The sequence below is a fragment of the Ornithodoros turicata genome, chromosome 5 (genome assembly GCF_037126465.1).
Source record: "Ornithodoros turicata isolate Travis chromosome 5, ASM3712646v1, whole genome shotgun sequence".
Lineage (NCBI taxonomy): Eukaryota > Metazoa > Arthropoda > Arachnida > Ixodida > Argasidae > Ornithodoros > Ornithodoros turicata.
The window spans coordinates 75,696,299-75,718,112 of NC_088205.1; the positions used below are offsets into that span (position 1 = coordinate 75,696,299).

The window sequence follows — 21,814 nt, forward strand, 5'->3', positions numbered from 1 at the left end:
GTGAATTTATTCAAGTGTAGTAACTGAACAGTAAACTGCAGTTACACTGAACCGGTGTTTCTATTCAGCAGGTCCTGTTTAAAGTGGTATAGTAACTGCTACTCTCACCATATTAAGTACTTTTTTTTTCCACATACTAAAAATTGGAGGCAAGTAGAGCTAGTTCCTACAAAACCAAATAACTACAAAAGCATTCCAGGCTGCTATGGCTCACCTTTATTCATACTTATAGTAAAAAAAAAAAAAGATCAATATACTCCTATCACAACATTGCAAGCTCGTGTAAACATTAATAAAAATCCAACAAAAGGGAAGGGAAGAGGTAGGAAATACATTATTTATGACGAGGAACTTTTTATCATCCTGGAGAACATGAGACAATCACGTACACAAACGGGTGGGGGGAGGGTCACCGCTGAGCGCTGACCTTCAGACTTGTACTATTTCGCAGTCCCACCAGGCTCTAGAGGGCGCCACAAACACTACGGCAGTGTGCGGAGGTGGCTGTGAAATTGCTCATAAAATCTGTGAGCAGCTCTGTTGAGGGATCGGTGCTTGCTAAAGTTTGTACATGACCCTTCAGAGCACAAAGGTTACTCGTTGCAATCACTCGTTGCACCGGCAACACCTGGACAGATCACTGCGTGTGTGCGACACTCCGCCGACACTCTTTGCGGCAGAACGGTGTGGCTAATTTTTTTTGTGTGTCTACCGCTGCGCACAGCACCAAAGTTCAACATGATCTATGTAAAGGGCAGAATTACAACCCAACAAGAAGCAGACTTAAGATGGCAGACTACAGCGGGCTATTTGGCGCTACTGACGGTAATGCTAATACGCAGCTCAATGCTGATACAGAACAATGAGAGATTGGCATATTGTGGCATTTTGCTACCCTAATAGTAATGAGACGTTATATTTGTATCGCGAGAACACTATCTTGACTTTTTTGTTCGCTATCTAGTTGCTGGCTAAAACGGAGGAGTCGCTTTGTGGAAAGAAAAGAAAAAAGAAAAAGCAGCTTCCAAGAAAAAAAAAAAGAGAATAGCTCTTTACGATGAACGGGTGAATACGGGGATGACGCGGTATTGCCAACCAACCAGCAGTGGGCAATGCAGAGGACTAGCAGGGGTGGGTGTCATCACACGGTGACGGGTTGCTTCAGCTGCTTGGTGACGACGTAGAAGCGGTGCTTGTTCCCGAAGAACCCCCAGAGCACCGCGACGTTTTCTATGATGATGTTGAATGGAATGGTCAACAGCGCGCCCATCAGGCAGAGCAGGAAGCGAATGGGCCCCAGACGGTAGAGGCTGAAAGACTTGATCACTCCGAAGATGTACATGTAGATATTCATCGCACCCACAAAGGCACACAGGAAGTTGATGAGCGTCGGGCACGGGATCGGGAAGAGGGCCGCCATCACGACGTTTGACGTGCTCAGAGGGATCGTCGCCCACGCGTAGAGGGCCATCCCGAGGAAGATCTTGTTTCGGAAAGGGATCGCGACGCTGTGCACGACGAGCGAGATTCCTTGCAGCCAGCGCTTCCGTTGCTGCAGGAAGTCCCAGAAGGAAAAGGGACTCTTCTCCCACATCTCACCCGGGATAAAGTCGAAAGTGTGGCCCTCCCGGTAGGCGACCATGCTGAAGAAGCAATCTTCCGCGATGGAGCCGTCCGGGCCGTGGTCGAACGACACCTTACGCTCGGCGCCGGCCCGAGTGACCACGTACGACCCTTTCCAACTGAAGAGGGGTCGGTGGAAGAAGCTGAACTGAAAGCGCAGCTTGCCCATGTCGTCTGCTACGCGGAAACTGTCGGCGAGCGTGGTGACCCAGTTGACGACCTGCTCGTTGGCGTACGTAATCAGACCTTGGCCAAAGTCGTGCTTTCCGTCGAGGGCAAAATTGAGAATGCCCCGTACGGAATCTTCGGTCATCAACGTCTCCTCGTCGAGGTGCACGATCCAGTCGTCTTCCCCGAGGATGTTGACGTCGTCTTCGAGGCAGTACTGCAGCGCCCTCGCCTTGAACAGGGCTCCGCTCTTCGGTCTGTACGTTGAAGGGACCACCACCTCGCGAATCCGCGGGTGCTTAGGCAAGTTTACGGCCTTGTCGGTGACGACCTCGATGATGAAATTTTCTAAACCGACGTCGGCACACACGTTCATGTTCCGACTGACGTTGCCCTTGACCAGGTCCGGATAATCGCCGCGGGTAACGATACGGATGCAGATGAAGGGGGCGAGAAGAGGGGAGCCTTTTAGTCTAACCTTTTCTGGAAAGGCATTGTACAAGAGCAGTCCAAGGCAGTTGCAGATACACTGTGGCAGTGCTAGGAACGTGAGCAGCCGAAGGAGGTATAACAGCGCCGTAGCAAACCAGCCATATTGAGCCACGGGGTCAACGTCATCGAAGCCAAACTTCCACAGGTGGATGCCTCCCGTAAATATCTCGAATGTGAGGATGAGCCCAACACACAAACAGCAGTGTAGCAGATGCTTAGCCCGGCTGCTCAGCTGCATCGCGGACGGAAAACTGTTTATTTGCTCCCTGAAAGGAAAACGCACACATTTTGACATCCACATCGTCGAGTGTCTGCGTGCCGAGTGGGGCGTTCCAGGTAAAAACGGACAACAGGACGGTTTCTTATCCGCTTATCGTATACACGAGAGGGCATTCGTGGTTTGTAAACATCGCGAATCGCACGAATCAGGAATGTACTTCCACGATAATGGTCCAGGTTTTTGCCGGCACGTTTTGAGCTCTTTAAGTTCCTGCACGGAGTGCGTGAGGTTGCCAAATGTTGCTTTAGTGAGTCACACCATTTCCCGCGATATAAACACACTTTTTCCTCCATAGCAGTGACCTTGATGCACAATTTAGGTGCGCTAATGTTCAAGCGGATATAACTTGGAGCTGATTACGTTCGCACAAGTTTTAGTGTTGTACCGTAGTTCTTAAGATCGACTATTTATCGTTTTACAATTTGTAAAATGAGATGGGCGTCACCCGGGCACTGCGTTCGAATTTAGACGAAATTTGCATGCTAGGATCAAGTATGACACAAGGATTCGATGGTTGACGCACGAGGGCAACACAAAAAGTAAACGTGCTTACTTTTGGAGGCGGTTTTATGTAATTTATAGATGAAATGCTCCTAGTGTGAGTAACGTTCTCCAGCCATGGCTTGCCGGGCGACGGCGATGATGATGGGAAGCGGGAAGGGCAAAAGGTGCGCCCCGCGGCGAGCTAGTGTTGGCAACGCTGAAGTGTTAATTTAAAAAAAAATTGGTTGAGTTTGAATATTAATATGTAGACAACACAAAAAGATTACAACATACAAAACTTCTGTGTTGTTTCAGGGTAGATTTTATGACGCATAGAAACGCACACGAGACTGCAGGAAGACAGCCCATGGACAGCCAAATCAGTCAAAAATGGCGTCTGATAGGAAGAGTGCTCATCAGTCATGTCATCAGTGCTCACTCACGTTTGAGTTTTTGACCACAAATATGTTATAAATATGGCTTGATTCCGAACATAATGGAGGACCGTCGCAAAGGTTTGGGTTTGGACAGCGACATGATGAGCCGTGCGTTTCTTCTGGCTCGCGAAGCTCTAGAAGTTGGAGAAGTCCCCGTTGGCTGCGTTATGGTTTACAAAAACGAAATTGTGGCTCAGGGTAGGAACCATGTCAACGAATCGAAGAACGCCTGCAGACACGCCGAGTTTGAGTGCGTGGATCAGGTTATTTCCTGGTGCAAAAAGAAACAGTTGAAACCCGAGGAGGTGTTCCCTGGAATTACCGTATTCGTCACTGTAGAACCTTGCATCATGTGTGCGTCCGCTATTAAGACTTTGGGAATCTCCAGACTGGTGTTTGGCTGTTCAAATGACAGGTTTGGTGGCTGTGGCTCTGTGCTGGATATTTTTGAAGACGGTGTAGGGAGCGTTGAAGTGTGTTCTGGATTTAGAGCAAACGAAGCGATAGATCTGTTGAAAACGTTTTATATGGGTGAAAACCCCAATGCTCCTGTACCGAAACCCAAAGCCAATCGTCGACGTCGTGATGCACAAAGTTCACCTGAAGCCAAACCTGTAGTTGACGATTCAGTTGTATGCAATGTTTCTTCATTTCACCAACAGGTGGTCAAGTGATAATAGTGATCTATTACAACATGCTTGGTACTCTATATAATTGATACTCCATTGGTACCTCGTTGTATAGGTCCCGACAAAAGTTTACGGAACACACGAGCGGTGCATTTTCCCCTCAGTGCGACACCCCAGCGGCAAGCGGAACTTGTGGTGGCTTGTTTAGAGTGGTTGTGGAGTGCGCCGGCAGAGACACCAATTCAAACCATGTTTCGAGCACATTCACGCGATTCAGGTTCAGGTCTGCCTCATCCCTTTTGAATCACGGCGCAGGTGTCTTGGGGACACCACAGACGAAAAACTGCACTTTCTATTCTGACTCTTAATCAAAAAAGGGAGAGGAGGCAACGAGCAGGCTTTCTGTATCTTTGTGGCGTTGGCAGAGGTCACTTGGATTGGCTCGGATTGTTGTGGAAGTGTGTGGGTCGTAGTGTTGCGTTCAGGTTCTGTTGTGCCTAATCCCTTTTAAATCAGGGCAGGTGTCTTTCGACATCACAGGCAAAGTAAAATAAAGCGAAATAAAAGAAGAGTGACGATGCTTGATACGGTGACGTAGTTTCAGGTTCCCTTGCGCCTAATTCCTTTTCCCCCTGATCGGGGAGGCGGTCCGTAGATGGCGCTGAAGATGTTCCATGAATCCCGCTTGGCTGGCTGTCGGATTGGTCTGAGGCTCCGGATGCGGGCTCGGACTAGCTCGGGCTTTCATCCCGATGGACGCTTTCCCTCACGGGTATCCACCGGGACAGGATTAGTTGTCACAGGTGTGTCGCTACCAGCGCACTCGCTCACCTTCCTGAACGAGTAAACGAGCCTGTTTCCGCTCGCTGGTAGGGTGTCGCACAGAGGAGGAAATACAGCGCTCATGTGTTCCGTAAACTTTTGTCCGGGCTTGCACAACGAGATTTTTAGTCAATATTCCTCGCTAAGTTCACCGCTGTATAAATGCACGTTGCGCAACACGTCTTAAAAATCTCTATTTCGCATCCTCACGATCAAAGAACCTTTGTACAAGTTCATCACTCGCGAAACCTGGAGTGATATTTTCGTCGATCACATTCTGTTCAAGTTCACCGACGCACTTGGCAACACTGGGATGGAGCCTAAAGCGCCGTTCTAGCTCCGCATTCACGTAGCTCCACAGCCACTTGACTCTCTGATGCTTCCTACGCCGTTCGAGCTCGCCGCTGGCTCCTAGTGTTTCCTTGTACTCCATTACGACATCCCACAAGTCGTCGATTCCTTCTTTGGTTCTGGCTGAAACTTGTAGCACCTAAAACGTAAATGAGAAAACTATTCTGAAACGAGCGAAGCTTACGTAAGAAGTCCTTGTATCGTTATTATTTGGTTTTCCTGTTTTTGCCCTCCTGTTAACTGACTGGTAATTTAGCCAGAAAAAGTGGCGTTCTACGTGCTAACAGCAGTTTTTTCAAAACAGGCCAATTATGTAGCCGTATTTCTGGTAGTCCTCCCTGATAAAAAAAAGAAGAAAAAAAAAACAGCCAATGCCAACACAAGCTGTACCGAGAGCCTTTACTATTTAAGCGTCCAATGCTTGGAATGGTAGAATGCCATTCTCCTGGCTAATCATTCTTGCTCATAATCTGTAGCGCTCACCTTTGGTCTCCACACCTTTGAACGTGACTTCATAAACTTGAGTGCACTAATGTACTCGGAAGCCATACGTCGACACTCGGGCAGGTGGTCACCGTCCGCTTTCGTTATGCCGATAATGTCGGCCACCTCGACGATCCCTCTCTTCACACCCTGAAGTTCGTCTCCTCCTCCAGGGGGAATGAGCAGCAAGAAAAGATCAACCATGTCTGCCACGGAATATTCGCTTTGACCCACACCTATGAAAGTGAGAGAGTTATCAGGGGGGGAGCCTTACCACATAAAACACTCGTGGCATCACTCACCAACGGTCTCTACAAGTATGATGTTGTAACCTGCACATTCACAAAGCTGAATGGTATCGCCTGTGGTCCTTGTGACTCCACCCCAGTGTCCCTTGTTTGGTGACGGCCGAATATATGCGCTTGGATCTCTCGTCAGTTCTGGCATTCGCGTCTTGTCACCCAGAAGGGACCCTTGAAAGATCACATTCAGTTTATGAATATCTGTGATCATTATCTTATGTGGCAAAATTTCCTAAATAGGTTTTCTTGTAACAAAATTATTGTAATGACACCTTACAACAATTAACGTTTTATTATCATTGTTATAAAAGTTGAACACGCTCTCTCACCTCCAGTAGTAGCAGACGACGGATCCACTGTCAAGACAGCAACCTTGTTGCCAGCTGCGGTCAAGAATTTTCCTAAGGTCTCAATGAAGGTGGATTTGCCTGCGCCAGGAGGGCCCGTCAGTCCTTTCAAAATAAAGTATTCCATCATGCATGGCAAGTTGTAGTGTACGGAATATCAGTATCAGACATGTTGACTCACTCAAATGCTGACACTATAATGACGTGCTATAATGTAGGATCTATTTACCCATTACGAAGCTGGAAGCCAGTTTGCTCTGTTGTCTTCGCTGTTTATTTTCTTTCAGAACCATTTTCAGTAGGCTCTGGGCTTCAGGACGATGGGCTATTGCAGTTGACTCAACTAATGTTATTGCTCTGGCTAATGAAGCCCTGTCACCATTGAGAAGTCCGTCAAATAATTGTCGTGAGAAACTTGCATCTGCATTTTGCTTCTGAGCGCAGATTGCAAGCTGAGAGAGTGGCCACGAAAAGGTTCTGCCAGGGCATGAGACATAGCGAGGTGTAGCCCCAACGTAAGTGAAGCATCTAGAAAGCAGCGACATTGTGTGTACCCTATCACATGAATCATAACAAGCCTTATTCCGTGTCACGAAAACTGGTATTAATTTGAGCAGCAGACAACATCCGACTTGGTAACACTCAATCAACTAAACAACCAAAAACGCTCAAACATGCCGATGTCGCTGAAATTTGTGTGCTTGAACTGGGTAGAACTATAGTTGAACAGTGTTGCGTAGCATTAATTTAAATGACAGGTGGTATGTGGAACAAACGAAAACGTGAAACAAACGAAGTCCAGCTCCAGCAACTAGCTATAACCACGGCTCTAACTTCGTTTTCGCAATATGGGTTAGGTTTCCAACGTCGATTCCAACTGGTTTGAAGCAGTAATGTTTGTTAGCATCCCTTTTAGGACAATATTATCCTACTCCAATAAATTCTTTCAGGTATTCGAAAATCAAGTGATACCCATTGGTGGTGATAACTAAACCAGAACCAATTTGCATCAAAGAACGAAAAGACAAAAAAAATATCGATGAGCATCCGCCATATTCGGTCACGTGATGTCGTAATACGTGTACTGCTAAGCCTGTTTTGATAAACTCGTTTCTGTTAGATATCACGAATTTCTCGGGTGCGGGTGCCAAAGTTGTCATAATATTGACGGGTCCCATCGATAAGCTTATTGTAGTTGTTAATTATACTGAGAATCTGTTTGATAATCAGTAAGCCTAGTTAGTCCTCGCCCCACCTATTCGGTCGTTTTTCCCCTAGAAGAAGGCTTAGGTAAAATGGCGTTCTCAGCTATGGCGTGCTTCGTGCCGAAGAAAATCAATTGCGTGAAGAACTAATTATACGCCTTAAATTGGCCTAATTTATAACGGACGAAGAACAGAAAGTGTCTCCAGCGTCTCAGGGTTTTCACTCCAAAACTCAGGTAAGCAAAGTAGGCCTAAATTTAGGCCAAAGCGTATTGTAAGCCTAAATATGCCCCGAGAACCATTTTCCTTCTGTCGCCATATTTGACATCACTGTGCGACGTTCTTTGTTCGATCGCTTGCTCGCATAGCAACTGTATTGCATGTTTATGTGGGTACTGGGATGCTTCGCAGCATATACTACGCTTGTGCACTTAATCGTAGCGAAGATTTGTCAAGTTTCCGAACGAAATTTTTGAAGGGCACGTACGAAAAAGGCCTTGAGTCGAGACGCAATCATTTTTACTTCTTTTTTTTTACGTTCAAAGATGGTCATTTATGGGCTCGATGATTTCGTTTCTTTTGTGTTTGGCGTTTCATTTTCGAAGCTTACGTTGATATTTGCCAGTTTCTGTCATGTTCTGGCGTCGGGGTGTTGACCTCATGTTCGCGCCAATGTACAGTAGGCAACATTGGGATTGCAAAAGCAGATTTTGCGGGAAAAAATTTGGCGGATGCCGGTACGGGCACTCCGGACGAACGTTGTGTTTGGGAAGACGTCACGCATGATGAAGATTGAATGTGGCCTGCTTTCGATATTATACAATGGTACTGTGCAGAAACCGTTGTGTATTGTACTCATTCAGCCAGTAAAACATCGATAAACAACGCTATGAAATACGACGTTATAGTGTTGGGCAACATGTGAAGCGCACGCACACACATACAAAATAAAAGTATTTTAGCGATCGCGTCTTTCTTCTGGGAAAAGTTATCCATCTAAAGGAGATTGTTAAATGTACTAGCATTCACGCTGGGCACATCCTGACTGCCGATCGTGAGAAACAAGTGACTGTCTCTCGAGACAAGTGGATCACGCACTCCGCAGACAACAATGCCCCCTCTGTTCTTTATGGACTCGCCGCTTAATCAGTACAACGCCGAACGAAAGTGATGTCCACTCTGTGTGATGAGGAGCCGAAGATTGCTAATGATGCTCTGTTCGCAAAATTTTGTAAATTTACTTCTCTGCTGTTACTGCTCTGTTAAAATTGTTCTCTGAAAAACTACACATCGTTACTATATTTCTGGACTCGTTAGATTTGTTCTTCTGTTTGGTTATGCATAGTGTTGTTTGCACTTGTCCCTTTCCTTATGACATCTTATCTTCTTGGGAAGACATGAAAACAGTGCACATAGGACACAGACGAAGTAAAGAGGACAGGACAGTTCACTGCACAGACAACTAACATCTTACTTCGTCTGTGTCCTATGTGCACTGTTATCACGTCTTCCCAGTGTATGAACCAACTACCCCTCCACTGCACTGTACTGAGTTACATTCTTAACAAATGAAAAAGGACATTCGTCGTAACCTACGCACCTACCCTGTACTATCCGTTCAATCTAACTGCTAGGTTGGAAAGCGAAAGTAGTACTTGAAATACGTTATTCCACACAACTTTTTGTCATGTTCTGCTGGTGGAAAACAATTTTCTAGCGAGACGTTCGGTTCTTCTCTGTTTGGCTGCACACGGATCGACTGAGTAGAATTTTTCTTGTAGTGCAAAAAGAAAAAAAAGTGTAGTGCTGGGAAGATGAGCAGCCTATAAGTTTACTGTCTGGGAAGAAAAAAGGCAACGGATTCAAGATGATGGAAGCAGCGACGCATTTTGTGGAGGTCGTGCCCGAGGACATGCAGACCCTCGGCACGGAAGAAGAGATGTTGCCTCCCGTGTCTGCTTCCGTGGTCTCCTCGTCGTCGATCATCAACATGAATACGTTGATCTATTCTCAGGTACGGATGTTTGTTTGTCACAGCCGCAGTCTTGTGGCAAGATTGTCCGACGGGGCTGCTGAACTTGCTGCGTGAAATTTTTAGGGTCCCGACGGAATCATCATGGAAGGCGACGAGATCGGCCCAGACATTGTGGGCGAGATCGTCACTGACGACACTCACGACATGAAGGTGATGCCAGCAAACCAGGTGATCCACATGGACCTTGCCAGGGAAAAGCATCAGGTAAACACAACCCGAGAAGTGTGCCAGGCATGCACACACCCTGCCGTTCGTGGTGCTGAGACACATAATGAAACCCAAACACCTTACGGGGTAGTACCTCCAAAACGTACAGGACTCTCTGAGCGACCTGGAGGGTCTGGAAGCGACGGAGCAGGACCTGATGACCCTCAAGGGCTCCAGTGGACTGCACCACCACCATCACCACCACCATGGTGGAGAACATTCCCCCGTGAGCGGCATCATCCTCCAGGACGGAACCACCCACGGGATGGACGATGCCAACGGGGAGATCATTCTCGTCCCAAACTCCATGATCAAGCAGGAGGACATCATCGAGGGCGGAGAGGTCGTCGTCGGGCCGTCGACGGAGATCGTGGTGGAGGAACCCCACCGTTTCTACGGCGTTCCCCCCGAACCCCCCCTCGACTCGGACGCTCAGTCGCCCCTCATCATTGACACGCAGGTGAGGAATTGCTTTTGCGGCTGATCAAAAAGTGTCCAGTCTAGTTAATGAATAATGAATATTTAGTAATATATTATTGACCCTGTGTAAAATTATATATACAGGGTGTGTCTCCTAAGGTGCTAAAAAAATTGACTTGTCTGAAAATTATGGGGTCAATGCTATTTACCTGGGGGAACTTTTGCCATGACTTCCAATCACTTGTCTATTTTAAGTTACGAGAAGTTGAGTTTTCTGAAGCGATCTCAGAAATTTGCCAAGCAAATTTATCATGGTTAATAACGCAAAGTTATCTGAAACAACGAGAAGGAAACAGGAAGAGGCGGGTCGGCATTTTCTTCTGCAGTGTCTAGCATTAACCTTAGAAAACCAGGCTTGACTGTCAATTTACGCATGCCGAATTGATCGTTCTCACTTTTTTTTTGCTGTACCATTATAGAAGGGAATGTATTTTGCTGTGAACATGGCAAATCTGACATGCACTTTCTGTTTCTGGCATTTAAAAAAAAGGTGAGGATGGCTTGGCAGATTTTGGAACTCAATTCAGAAAGCTGCGTTTCTCGTGAAGACCGTATGCAGAGTAGCTGCGCTGAATGCTTAGCATTCTCCTGTCTGCTTAGTGGCCGAATTTGCACTTTGGCTAATTTTCGGGGTTTTACCCACGACCTACTAGATTATAGCGACCGTGTCATAGGCACCCCTTCCCAGCGCCGCATTCGGTGGCCAGCGGTGGCGCTACTCATCAGCCCGGTTATTGCTTCCTCAATTTCTGCAATACTTTGTACGTCAGCTTACATTAGCATCTTTGTACAAGCGGTGGATGTCCCACGGGAGATGCTTCTTTCTAAAGTTGATTATGATCATCATCCTACGCATTTTCATAGGAGCTGTTGCTGTCGTCTGCTACGGTAGTCGTACGTCCGCTTCTGCGCGTTCAAAATTCAAATTTACATTGTCCAATCACGATGCGGGTCTCGCGGGCCGATGAGTAGCGCCCCTAGCGGATCGTGCGGACGGGCTCCTCATAGGGGTTGCCGATTATCACATGGTCGCTATAATCTAGTAACAATGATGTAACAATGACGCAAAACGGGGGGTAAACGTGTTTTGCCGAGAGCGTCGAACCGAAAACCGGAATTAACCGTTATTTTAAGCTGGAACTGAACCGTTCTTGGCGCTGAACCAGAACAGAACCAACCTAGAAACTTTGGCTACCGTTTCGGGATACCGGTTCAGTTCGGGTTGGTGTGTGGTGGGAGGGGGATGGGGGTATTCGAGCGGTTTGCCTGCCCAGATAGGCGGCATGTTGCTCGGGGAAAGGGATGAAACAGGCTCCTGTTGGTCGAAAAACAAAAATCAATGCATAAAAAAAAGTAACTAAGAGATCTTGTATCATTTTTAGTGACTACCCACAATTTTGTAGTATATTAGGACCTCGAACCGGTTGGTCAAACCGATATATATGTCAACTCCGGAGCTGAACCGGAACCGAACCCGAAACATACTGAAAAACGTTTTTGGGTTCGACGCTCTGGTTTTGCCAGGCTATAACGCCGTAAAACGCGAGGCCCCATTTCTCAGCAGCGCCGATTACGTAAAAATATGTCTGGCACGTTCTCGAGCTGACCAACGTGCAAGCCTCGCCTAATGTGTCACCTCACTTAATGTGTTACGTCGTGTAATGTGTCACCTTGCATAATGCGTCACCTCGTGTCCCCAGGTGTCCATGTGCCACTCGCACAAGGCGGAAGACATGGGCTACGAGTGCCAGGTGTGCGGGGCGGTGCTCCGCAGTCGGGCGGCCTTCAAGAAGCACGCCCGCATGCACCACGGGGCGGGGAGCCCCCGCAAGTCCAGGCCCCCTCCCCCGCAGGACGACATAGTGATGGGACCCAACTCTCTCTACTCGTGCCCCTCTTGCCCGTACGTGTCCCAGAGGAGGGACAAGCTGGACAAGCACATCATGAAGCACGTGCTGCAGGAAGGGTTCCACCCCTGCGGCAAGAAGCGTCACAAGCCGGAGGCTCCCCCGCAGCGTCACCGGCACAACGCGGAAGAGTACCGCTGCCCCTTCTGCCCTTACACCTGTACCGTCTACAAGGCGTTCAAGAAACACCAAAAATCTCACGTCTTTGGCTCTTCCAAACCGCCGTCTGCCCAGGTGAGACCTACTGCGGAGGCATAGCGGGTTCCTGTTTATTTATTTATTTCCATTACCTCAAAGGCCCGAGGGCATTACATGAGGGATGGGCGAAGAAACAAAATAGGATAGCAAGCACACAAACTTACAAAAAAAAAATAATAATAATAACAACAAGGAAGAAAGTACATGAAGCACTGGACGTCAAGCATAGAAAAATATCATGTTACATGTTCAATATCATGCTATTAGAAAAGTTAGCCGGCCGTGACGTTGTGGCAGAGCAAATGCTACCTGGATAGAGAGAGCCCGCTTAAAGTAGTGCAGAAGTAATTTTTAACACCCCGTTTTCTTTCTGTAAAACTGTTATGTAGGCCAGTAATGCACCAACGTAAGTAATTGACACCACGAAGCCATAATTGTCACAGAAATTGAATTAGATCGCAAAAAGGGACAGTGTGCGAGGTGGTGGAGAGTGCCTCAGCCTCTTGGCCAGTACTGGCAACCATTGACTTCCATTGGTTTTCATGCATGACATTCTAAAATAACTCAACTTTTCACTAAAATGGACATTTATTTTACGCATCGTATCAGTTCAAAGGTCTGAACCCATTAAAACCACAAATGTTTGAGATAATAATGGGGCTGGAAATGGATCCGTTGCAGGTGAAGCTGAGCTGCAAGATTTGCGGGAAAGACCGGTCGACCGACGCCGACATGCAGAAGCACATGAAGAAGCACCGGAGTGGCGAGAACTTCATCTGCGACGTGTGCGGCTTCGCCAGCATCCAGCTGAAGAAGATAATCCAGCACCGGCGCATGCACACCGGAGAGAAGCCCCACCTGTGCCCCCACTGCAGTTACCGTTCGGCCAGGCGCGACAATCTACGTTCCCACGTGCGCCGAATGCACAAGAAGGAGAACATGTACATCGACACGTTCAACCCCGCCGAAGAAATAGTCTTTGAGTGATTCCGTTTTAGGTGCAGGGAGACGCCACGACGACCGGTTCGTCTCTTGGCGGGTTCCCCAGTTCCCAATCATTCAGTGTCACACGTAAAAAAAAAAAAAAAGAGAGCGATAAGCGGACTTTTATTTGAGAATTGTCAGGCAGCCGTGGGCACAAAGAGAACGTTGGTTGTGCGCAGCACTTCGACACCGCCGTGCAGGAGGCAGACGCGGGCATATCCGAGACGCACCAGCCCGTTGGCAAACTGCGGGAGGACGTTAGGTTACTTTTTCGAAACGGACTGTAAACACAAGTGCAAACACTCAAAAACGCTTTTGTTGGCTCCCAGAGCTGTCCCTCCCCTGTACTAGGTTAATAAGTTTGGAATGGACGATGTAGTGTCGATGCAGGTGTATCGTGTGTTCCATTGTGTGTATTGCAGGTGCAACTTTGTGCAAAGTGTGCGTGGAATACAAGTGCTCAGCAATGAGAGTCTGCTGGTATCATGTGCTGTTTATATCAGGGGGGGGGGGGGGGGGATCTTCCTTACGAGGCTAGTTTCACCATTTTTCTACAGACTGAATTTAAAAATACCTACTGGTTTTATAATTTAGGCAATTGTGCTGATGGGGTACTTCTTAGGATGTGCTACCTCTATGGTACTAGTACCACTGTAGTTTAGTGGAGCAACAATACTGGTAAACACAATGTGTGCTAACCTTCCATGGCTTTTTGCACAAAAGTGGTGAACATATACATGCAACGAGGCCAGGCATGGTCAAATGTCAGGCCCAAGTAAAGAAAAATGTTGCTTCACAGAAAACTCCCATTACAAGTACATGAAAAGGCAAAGTCGCTCCACATCTAAGCTGTTGTACATTACTCTGTGATTTATAGGTGACACACGTGTGGCAAAATGTTTGTTCTCTGAAATTCTGCTGTGGCCATGGAAGCAGCAATTGGTCTTACTGAGCACAGTGCAAGTTACACTGCATGTGTGTGTGTCTACATGGTTGAAATTCAGCCCTACCGAAAGGTCACAGAAACCTATTCTTGCGTAGCACAAGTAAAAAAAAGTTCAAAATGGATGTTCAAAGTTAACTTCTTTTTTTCTTTGATTTCTGTCAATTTTAAGTGTGCCACGTGTATTACAAACTAGTTCTGTTTAAATTTCTTCTGTTATGGCCCCTGGGATGTTTTCCCTTCTGTATAGCGCTGTGCTGTGCGGTTGGCATGACCTGAACAAGGTCATATCCTAGTCAGGTTCTACAAGTGTGTAAGAAATGCAATACCTTAGGAAGGCTAGAGCTACGAATGTAGTCCTGACTTTATCTTGCCATTTTTTTTTTTTTTTACTCTCACACAGCTACAAGTTTGTACCAAAAAGTCACCTAACACGCACTTTCACTCACTGACAAAACCTTTGCTCCGGGAAGTCGAACAGTGTTAAGGGGGGTAGTGCATCAAGATGGCAAGTCTGATCTCATATCCAATAGCTAACCATGCTGGTTTGGGCAAGTAAAGAGATTAGATAGTCCCACTGTAAAGATCCTTCTAACCCTGTGCTGAGTGTGTTAGTTTTGTCTTAGATTGTACTTTGGAAGAATTTTGTGAGGTACAGCACACATTCCAACGTGGAGAGCATGTATTGTCAAGCCCTCTAGCTTCACAGTGGAGCTGTACTAGAATGGTCTTACGTACACTAGAAGCATTGTTGTCTTGATGGCTTCCTAGTACAAGCACCATCTTTCCCTTGTGAGCTGCCAGGACGTGCGCCTCGGGCGAACTTGTCAAGCTGTCTCCAGTAAAAGCAGTGGCATATGGAATGTTGATACTGTTTTGCACAGCTCCTCGGAGGTACCTGACAAAATCTGTCAAGTGCTACTAGTTTTCAAATCTTAAAAAAAAAAAAAAACAATATTTGATGACATCACCAAAAAGGATACTCCTCCGGTGCTCTCACATCCACGACGAGAACACGGAACTTGTTCGGTGCAGCATCCGCACGTCCGAGCTCCAGCAATCCGATCAGATCTTCAGCCGAGATCCGTGGGCAGAGCTCAGACTTCAGCACTTCCAGTGGTACTGCAGACATTGTCTGCAGAGAGGAATGCAAAATACATTGCAAGCCATCTTTTTCTTTCTATACTGACTATAAAAAAAGCTACTACTACCGATATAATTAGACCCTAGTGTTTTCGGGTTTTATGGTGTTAGAAAATTGGTTGGTAAAAATCTGGTTTCGTTTCGCCTCGCAACTGAGGTGAACGGCTGTGCTGAATGCGCAGTGCCTGTTAAGCCATTTTCGGATTTCACCCCAAAGCAGTTCGGGCGGGGTCAAAACAGGTCTTACCAGTTGTCACCCTAAAGCACAATGCTCTAACTGTAATGCTTACGAGTGAGGGCGAAGATGGGGTGGTCCCCGAATTCGTCGGCCTTGCATGTTCACGGTACGTTGCGCCTTGTGGTGTGGTGCAGAAAATACGGATGGAGTCGCGTACACACCGCTGGATGTCAATTTCTTGATCGTAATAGAAGTTTCATAATGGTAAATTTCAGAGGTTACTGCCGCAGGTCGTCGATTAAAATAAGAGAGCACGTTTTGTACGGGCCTACCTGGCATGTCGGAGAACAGGAGGATGCACTCGTTAAACCCAAATGACAACAGGTCTGTACGTAGCTGCTGCAGAATCGCGACTCCTATACAGAAGGGAAAACTGTCTTTCCCCAAGAGCAAGGTGTCCCACAGATGAAAGATCTTGTGGAGCGGGAAAACGTCTGCAAAAGAAAGATTCAAGTAGTTGTTTGAAGGTGTAGTAGTTAGAATTACTGTTAACACGGCTACGAGCACTTACGTGTGTACATGGTAAGGAACCATGGAATGGAGTAGAGCTGTTGATTTTGGAGGGATTGAGAGTTACTTTGAAGAAACATCAACATATCTGCACTAGCACGTGTACAGTAAATAACTACCTCGGGCAAAAATCCAATCGAATCCAGATGGTTTGTCAGCTCTGGATCGTGGTAGGCTATCAGGTGCGAGAATACGGCCAGGTACTCTAAGAAACAATTTAACGTGTGCTAGACAAGTTCGTATAGCTTCAGCTTTTGGCTCTGACAAAGCGACATACCCTTGATGACCAGGGAATTGTCCTGCAGGAAGAAGTTGTGCAGGTACTTGTCGATAAAAGTGGAGAGGCAAGCGTATGCCAGGGCTGAAATTTAGTTTTGAAGACTATTACGACCGGCCCCTTCAAATGTTGAGCTCAAACACACCTTCATTATTGAAGTGCAGATAAAGGAAAGGGGCGCAGAGGGAGTCCAACCCCTGCCAGTAGACGTACTGCGGGTGGCTGATAACCCACGCCTTCAAGAGCCGGCGAAATTTCGAGTGTGCCGTGGGGGAAGACAGCAGCTCGTCGTACTGGTGGCACCGTGGAATGTCCACCTCTATCTGGCACGGCACAGGGACACAGAATGGGGTTGTACTCTGTGATTACCGAATATTGGGCAAGTTGGACAACGGAAGCAAGACGGGAACAAGGACAGAACAGAAAGGTGACGAAAGATAACTGTCCCAATGTAGTGTCCCTGTTTCTGCCATGCTTCCGTTGGTCCGTTGTACTGCCATGCCAGTACACACTGGTCACATCCCTGAATAGGGTGCAATTACCTGGCGATCAGTCGGTGTTACAGTCTCCTTGTCTATGGATTCATACTCAGAGAGTAGGTCACCCTGCAAAAGCATGTAGAAGGAAAATTTCCCTATGCCATCCGAATGTATACTGCTTGAAGCATACTGAACAATGCAGTTTCATCTGCCGGAGCTGGAGCAGACCCACCCTAGCAGCGCTTTGGAAAGATAAAGGGACAGAGTGTTAGAGGAGAGTATTGTGGCTAGGCTTGCTCACGATGGACTCTCCTTTAACGGGAGTGTTATAACATAGACACTCTCTCCCTTCATCTTTCCTAAGCGTCACTAGGTACGCAGCTCAGCTCCAGCTCCTGCTGGTGAAACTGCGTTATTGTTAAGTATGCTTTAAGTCGTACAAGCTAGATGTCGTTCTGAACATTTTGACCAAAGGGTTCAACGCTACATTGTGACGGCCCATAAATTATTGATAAAACGCCACATTTACCCTCATATGGGTAACATGGCTGTATGTATGGGTGGTGGAATGTGCATTTTTATGAAATTTGACTTTAACAGCTTGAGCTTCAGCAGGAAAATTATAATATTCCCCTCCGTTACCTTCTACGCCAGGAAAAAATAGGCTAGACTACACTGTTTACAAGACCCCATACATATAATGCTGCATGCTTGCCATGAATGAATGAATGAATGCTTCCCTCAGAAAGTCTTGGGTCCCATTATCACTTTAAGACTGTTCCTGGCAGTAATCATGCAGGGTATTCTACAAAGCCAGGTTTGCAGAACCCTGTTGCATGCATAGTGGGCTAGGGCATAGTGAAGCAGTATAGGTGGATGTAAGTGACGAGGTCTTGTGCTCTTTCCAAAATTCATTTTACACTAAAACAACACCGGACCTCTTGAAAAACAGGGTGATCGTTAGCGGAAGATAGTTTTCTTTTCATCAGACATGCAAAAGTACCTGGATTTCCAGTAGGGCAGCCCACACATAGCCTCTGTAGAGAGGTGGAATGTCAGTTTTGGCTTCTCTGACAATACGCAGTTTCTTGAAAGGGTATGCCTGAAGGAGTCTGCTGTACAGTATGATCCGATGGAGCTACGGCATTTTACTAAAAGGTGAGCACATAAACGGACACGAAGATGACACAAAGTTACACCTGGTATTCGATGTCTTTCTCACGGATGACAATGGGAAGGGTCGCAGTGTCGTGAAGGTCCCCGCTAGGACTTGTCGTAGCTTCTTGAAAGCTACAATTTCAAACAGAATTATAAACCGGTACGCACAAGTATACTGTATCTGCATTCTCTAAGGTGCAACTACCTCTCAATCAAAGGGTAGTAGATGCTTGGTTCCACATCTTTTAATCTCTGAAAAAAAAAAAAAAAAAAGGACATAATAAGAATGATACACAATACACTCTCTCGAGGCTACTCCATAATAGTACTCAAAGTGCAAATGTACTCTGGTTATGAGTAATGGAAGTAGAAGCTGGAAGTTTCTGCTGTGCTCGATGTCTTCCAGTTCACAAAGGATATATAGAGCCTGAAGCTTTAGGGTTTAACCCGATTATTCCCTCAATTTGCACCCCGAATTGAAGGTTGTCTCTTTAGGGTGAAACCAGGTTTTTATTACCCGGCAAATTGACCTCTCTGAGACATCTGTAGGAATGCACACTAACTTGTTTGGCAGCAAACGCAGTTACAGCACCATTTGTACTGAACCACAGTACAGTTAGTTTGAGTAACTGAGCCCGATTTCTCCCCGAATTTAGCATACTGAAAGTTTTTCCACCCGAATTTGCATGAATTTAGAGCGCACGTTTATTTACCCGATACCAGGCTCTGAGGATATACTATGTTGCGGAAAGTATATATAAGTCATACAGTATAATACGTGCAAAAAAAAAGTATTTGTCCATATTCGTAACATAATATATACGTCTCACACACTTTGACGGCATGTGCACAATCTAACAGATATCATGAGAAGCGGCACAAAATTGCACATTATTGCTAAATATTCACAACATCAGCTCTCTGCTACGTATACCTGCTTCAGCTGCTCGGTAGGCAAGAAAATCACTGTGTCGTCGAAGTAAAAGGCTGCATCTTTCTTCTGCCCAAATTCTTCGCCTTCGAGTAACATGACACTATGGGAAAAAGTGCAGATTTTTAATAGTCGCGCGCCATATTAAAAATTAAAGCGGTACAAACAATGGCAAGGTGCAGACAGGAGGCTTCACTTTAATGCATCCCTGCTTATGTAGTTCCGCTTCCGCATCTCCTCCTGCTAGTTGCCACAGGTAGTAAATTTCCTGCAATGGCCTTTCCGCTAAATGGTCTTCTGCGGGAGGTAGAATAAAAAGCAGTACACAAACTGGTCGTCCCATGTTCATTTTCCATCCTGCATTACTTACGTATGTAAAATGGATTTTTGGACAGCGTCAGATGCTCGCAGCGCAGTTTTGTCGACAGGAATTCCGATACTGGAACAATGTCCTTCTCCGGTGTGTAGCACTGGCTTATGAAGGGATGAGCAAGCAAGTCACCCATTGAAGGTCTAAAATGGAAGAGGAAATAGTTTTATCATCACGTGCTGCTGATAATAAAATTATTTTACCTCTCTTTAGGCAGTATGGTGAGACAGCATCTGATGAATGCGATGAGGTTCCCATCTAATTCCTGTCAAAAGACAACAGCGTGAACATAAGCAAGACATGGAGCGGATTCAGCTTGCTTGCCTGCACAGCTGCTGAACAACTATTCTTGCTTGCAATAAAGTTCAATGCATCACCACCTGAACGAGGAGGAGAAAAGAGGATGAGATTTCAACAAGGGTGGTGCATGTAGTGTCGTGTACCTTCTTTTACCAGGGTCAGAAGGTCTTTGAAGATGTCTTCGATGCTGGAATCATTCCAGAGCTCACGGCCCTGAAAATGAATGCAACATTTTTTCGAAAATGCATTTATAAAATTCCCGTGTAAAGGGTTCTATTAAAAATTTTTGCATCAATTCACTTGTTCCTTGGGCCTCTGTCAGCTACCTGAAGCACATAAGAAAAATTTTGTAAATCGAGCAGAATACTTCCTGTACAGGAAACAAAAAAGGCATTGAGGCTCCTGTGTGTGGAATGCATTTACTGGCACACCACACACAGGAGACTAAATAACTAAAAGAAATGTGATTTAGAAAATTGCCTCGGATGTCCAAAGTGAAATCGAAGTCATTGTGCTGATGCTGTATAAGATAACAGATGCCTTTGGTAACTGATACTGCCATATCAACAAATATATGAATGATACACCAGAGCACATATCACGCGACCTACCAGTGCCAGCTCTAGTGCAATAATTCCTAGTGACCACACATCTATTTTGGGGCCGTCAGCAACGCTTCTTTCCTGAATCAGGACTTCTGGGGCCAGGTACTTGGGTGTCCTGGGCAACATAACAAAAGCTTTCAAATGTGGAAACAGCTATATAAAGTATACTTCCATACCCCAGGGGAAAAGGCACCGTTCTGGCATGCTCTGTTACGTGATACAGGCCATAGTTTGATACTTTGACGTGCCGCTGTGGATGGAGCAGAGGTCATGAATTGCAGAAAGGTTTCTGTTTCATTCTCATTTTGATGGGAAAAATCTCGCAAAGACATATCTCACCTCTTCGTCCAGCAAAATTGACTTTGGAGAAAGGGCGTGATGATAGATTTTTTTATTGTGCAGATAATTTAGGGCTTCAACAATTTCACAGCAAATTTTTGCAATCTCTTCCACTCTGAAATAAAAAAAGATTTGAAATCGCCCTCAATAATATCATCCCCGATAAACTGAAACAGATTATAGTAGCCACAAACCCAACCACCTTTGTTGTAGCCGTTGTACACATGCAAGGATTACACTTACGGAAGTTTTCTTGGAATCGCTTCTTCCAGGCTATGTTCAAAATGTTCAAATACAAGGACTAGCCTCTCTGAAACGAGGAAGAGTTAAACGCACATTAGCAAAACTCTGTCAAAGAAGCTGCACGACAAGTCTTGTACCATGCTTGCTGCGGATGGCATCCAGGTAGGTACAGAGGTTCTTGTGGGAAAGTGTTTTCAGTACTTGGAACTGGCCAAGGATCCTGATAGAGTTAGGTGTCAAAGGCAATCCATTGTTTCCACATGTATCCTTAGCATGGCAAGACGCAAAGAATGTCTTTGCTCCAAGCTTTCTCGTCTTTAAAGACGTCATGCCTATAGAGAGGACCTTGTGTTATTTGTAGTGCTGCACAATCCAATTGAATGCTTGACAATCACAGTCGCGTGTGTGCGCTATTCAACTTCTACTCGTCTTTGTTCTTCGTTCAGGTAAGTTTGCTTCACATTGTCCCAAGCATAGGCACTGCCTTTCAAAGCAGTATGATTTCACTGCACGAGATTGAAGCGTACTTTTGACATGCGAAGAAATGACACTATTCAGTAAAATCTAAAGGGGGAGTACATCCACATCACCCCGTCTAGTTGTAGGTGATAACGTGCAAGAAATTGTACTCACCAACGACAGAGACATAGATTATGTGTTCAAGTACATCTCTCAGGGTTCTACCCGTTCTACCCTGGAGCTAGGGGTGGGCGTATAGCCGGAGCCACAACAGTTTAGGATCCCCTGAGCTGAGACACTTCCTAAACCCGTGAGACACAGCACGGTCGCAGTACGGTTTCAGTTTCGCAGGGCGCGCGAAACTTACCATACACTACAAAAATTTC

At 46.2% G+C, this 21,814-nt stretch overlaps 5 protein-coding genes across 9 annotated transcripts; 2 read left to right on the top strand and 3 right to left on the bottom strand.

Annotated features, from left to right (window-relative positions):
* Positions 1-201: 201 nt before the first annotated feature.
* Positions 202-3,228, bottom strand: LOC135394843 (beta-1,4-mannosyltransferase egh-like). Its single transcript, XM_064625872.1, has 2 exons — positions 3,117-3,228; positions 202-2,549 (listed from the first exon to the last, which is right to left on the bottom strand). The coding sequence occupies exon 2, from the start codon at positions 2,519-2,521 to the stop codon at positions 1,142-1,144; it is 1,380 nt and encodes a 459-aa protein (XP_064481942.1). The 5' UTR covers positions 2,522-2,549; positions 3,117-3,228; the 3' UTR covers positions 202-1,141.
* A 215-nt stretch (positions 3,229-3,443) lies between these two features.
* LOC135394845 (tRNA-specific adenosine deaminase 2-like) lies at positions 3,444-4,180 on the top strand. Its single transcript, XM_064625874.1, has one exon. It carries the CDS (start codon positions 3,543-3,545, stop codon positions 4,155-4,157), a length of 615 nt encoding a protein of 204 aa, XP_064481944.1. The 5' UTR covers positions 3,444-3,542; the 3' UTR covers positions 4,158-4,180.
* On the bottom strand, positions 3,994-7,221 carry LOC135394844 (methylmalonic aciduria type A protein, mitochondrial-like). Its single transcript, XM_064625873.1, has 5 exons — positions 6,647-7,221; positions 6,400-6,522; positions 6,071-6,241; positions 5,769-6,004; positions 3,994-5,424 (listed from the first exon to the last, which is right to left on the bottom strand). The coding sequence occupies exons 1-5, from the start codon at positions 6,960-6,962 to the stop codon at positions 5,128-5,130; spliced, it is 1,143 nt and encodes a 380-aa protein (XP_064481943.1). The 5' UTR covers positions 6,963-7,221; the 3' UTR covers positions 3,994-5,127.
* Positions 7,222-7,483: 262 nt separating this feature from the next.
* On the top strand, positions 7,484-13,905 carry LOC135394842 (RE1-silencing transcription factor-like). 3 transcript variants are annotated; one of them, XM_064625869.1, is made up of 6 exons: positions 7,484-7,858; positions 9,404-9,636; positions 9,721-9,861; positions 9,956-10,324; positions 12,045-12,485; positions 13,131-13,905. In XM_064625869.1, the coding sequence occupies exons 2-6, from the start codon at positions 9,490-9,492 to the stop codon at positions 13,434-13,436; spliced, it is 1,404 nt and encodes a 467-aa protein (XP_064481939.1). In that variant the 5' UTR covers positions 7,484-7,858; positions 9,404-9,489; the 3' UTR covers positions 13,437-13,905. The 3 variants fall into 3 exon arrangements, with proteins under 3 accessions (XP_064481939.1, XP_064481941.1, XP_064481940.1); XM_064625871.1 differs by having other exon boundaries at positions 9,974-10,324; XM_064625870.1 differs by lacking the exon at positions 7,484-7,858 and adding an exon at positions 8,243-8,447.
* On the bottom strand, positions 13,539-21,759 carry LOC135394841 (TBC domain-containing protein kinase-like protein). 3 transcript variants are annotated; one of them, XM_064625866.1, is made up of 25 exons: positions 21,603-21,759; positions 21,107-21,301; positions 20,970-21,036; positions 20,727-20,841; positions 20,564-20,637; positions 20,394-20,502; positions 19,926-19,995; positions 19,807-19,862; positions 19,686-19,747; positions 19,483-19,625; positions 19,280-19,409; positions 19,116-19,215; positions 18,387-18,433; positions 18,223-18,313; positions 18,027-18,161; positions 17,087-17,149; positions 16,690-16,867; positions 16,545-16,628; positions 16,387-16,472; positions 16,269-16,305; positions 16,030-16,191; positions 15,810-15,934; positions 15,360-15,511; positions 15,115-15,274; positions 13,539-13,678 (listed from the first exon to the last, which is right to left on the bottom strand). In XM_064625866.1, exons 2-25 carry the CDS (start codon positions 21,297-21,299, stop codon positions 13,571-13,573), a joined length of 2,547 nt encoding a protein of 848 aa, XP_064481936.1. In that variant the 5' UTR covers positions 21,300-21,301; positions 21,603-21,759; the 3' UTR covers positions 13,539-13,570. The 3 variants fall into 3 exon arrangements, with proteins under 3 accessions (XP_064481936.1, XP_064481937.1, XP_064481938.1); XM_064625867.1 differs by having other exon boundaries at positions 21,107-21,475; XM_064625868.1 differs by having other exon boundaries at positions 21,107-21,495.
* Positions 21,760-21,814: the final 55 nt, after the last annotated feature.

What these genes read in the sequence shown, in the direction of transcription:
- LOC135394845 (XM_064625874.1), top strand. Translation starts at nt 3,543, where the DNA reads ATGGAGGACCGTCGCAAAGGTTTGGGTTTGGACAGCGACATGATGAGC.
- LOC135394842 (XM_064625869.1), top strand. Translation starts at nt 9,490, where the DNA reads ATGATGGAAGCAGCGACGCATTTTGTGGAGGTCGTGCCCGAGGACATG. An exon ending in ATACGTTGATCTATTCTCAG is followed by an intron (nt 9,637 to 9,720) that starts GTACGGATGTTT and finishes TGAAATTTTTAG; the next exon opens with GGTCCCGACGGAATCATCAT. An exon ending in TTGCCAGGGAAAAGCATCAG is followed by an intron (nt 9,862 to 9,955) that starts GTAAACACAACC and finishes CTTACGGGGTAG; the next exon opens with TACCTCCAAAACGTACAGGA.
- LOC135394843 (XM_064625872.1), bottom strand. Translation starts at nt 2,521, where the DNA reads ATGCAGCTGAGCAGCCGGGCTAAGCATCTGCTACACTGCTGTTTGTGT.
- LOC135394844 (XM_064625873.1), bottom strand. Translation starts at nt 6,962, where the DNA reads ATGTCGCTGCTTTCTAGATGCTTCACTTACGTTGGGGCTACACCTCGC. An exon ending in GTCGTCTGCTACTACTGGAG is followed by an intron (nt 6,242 to 6,399) that starts GTGAGAGAGCGT and finishes TGATCTTTCAAG; the next exon opens with GGTCCCTTCTGGGTGACAAG. An exon ending in CATACTTGTAGAGACCGTTG is followed by an intron (nt 6,005 to 6,070) that starts GTGAGTGATGCC and finishes TCACTTTCATAG; the next exon opens with GTGTGGGTCAAAGCGAATAT.
- LOC135394841 (XM_064625866.1), bottom strand. Translation starts at nt 21,299, where the DNA reads ATGACGTCTTTAAAGACGAGAAAGCTTGGAGCAAAGACATTCTTTGCG. An exon ending in AGAAAGACATCGAATACCAG is followed by an intron (nt 18,162 to 18,222) that starts GTGTAACTTTGT and finishes AAAATGCCGTAG; the next exon opens with CTCCATCGGATCATACTGTA. An exon ending in CCCCATCTTCGCCCTCACTC is followed by an intron (nt 15,512 to 15,809) that starts GTAAGCATTACA and finishes TCCTCTCTGCAG; the next exon opens with ACAATGTCTGCAGTACCACT.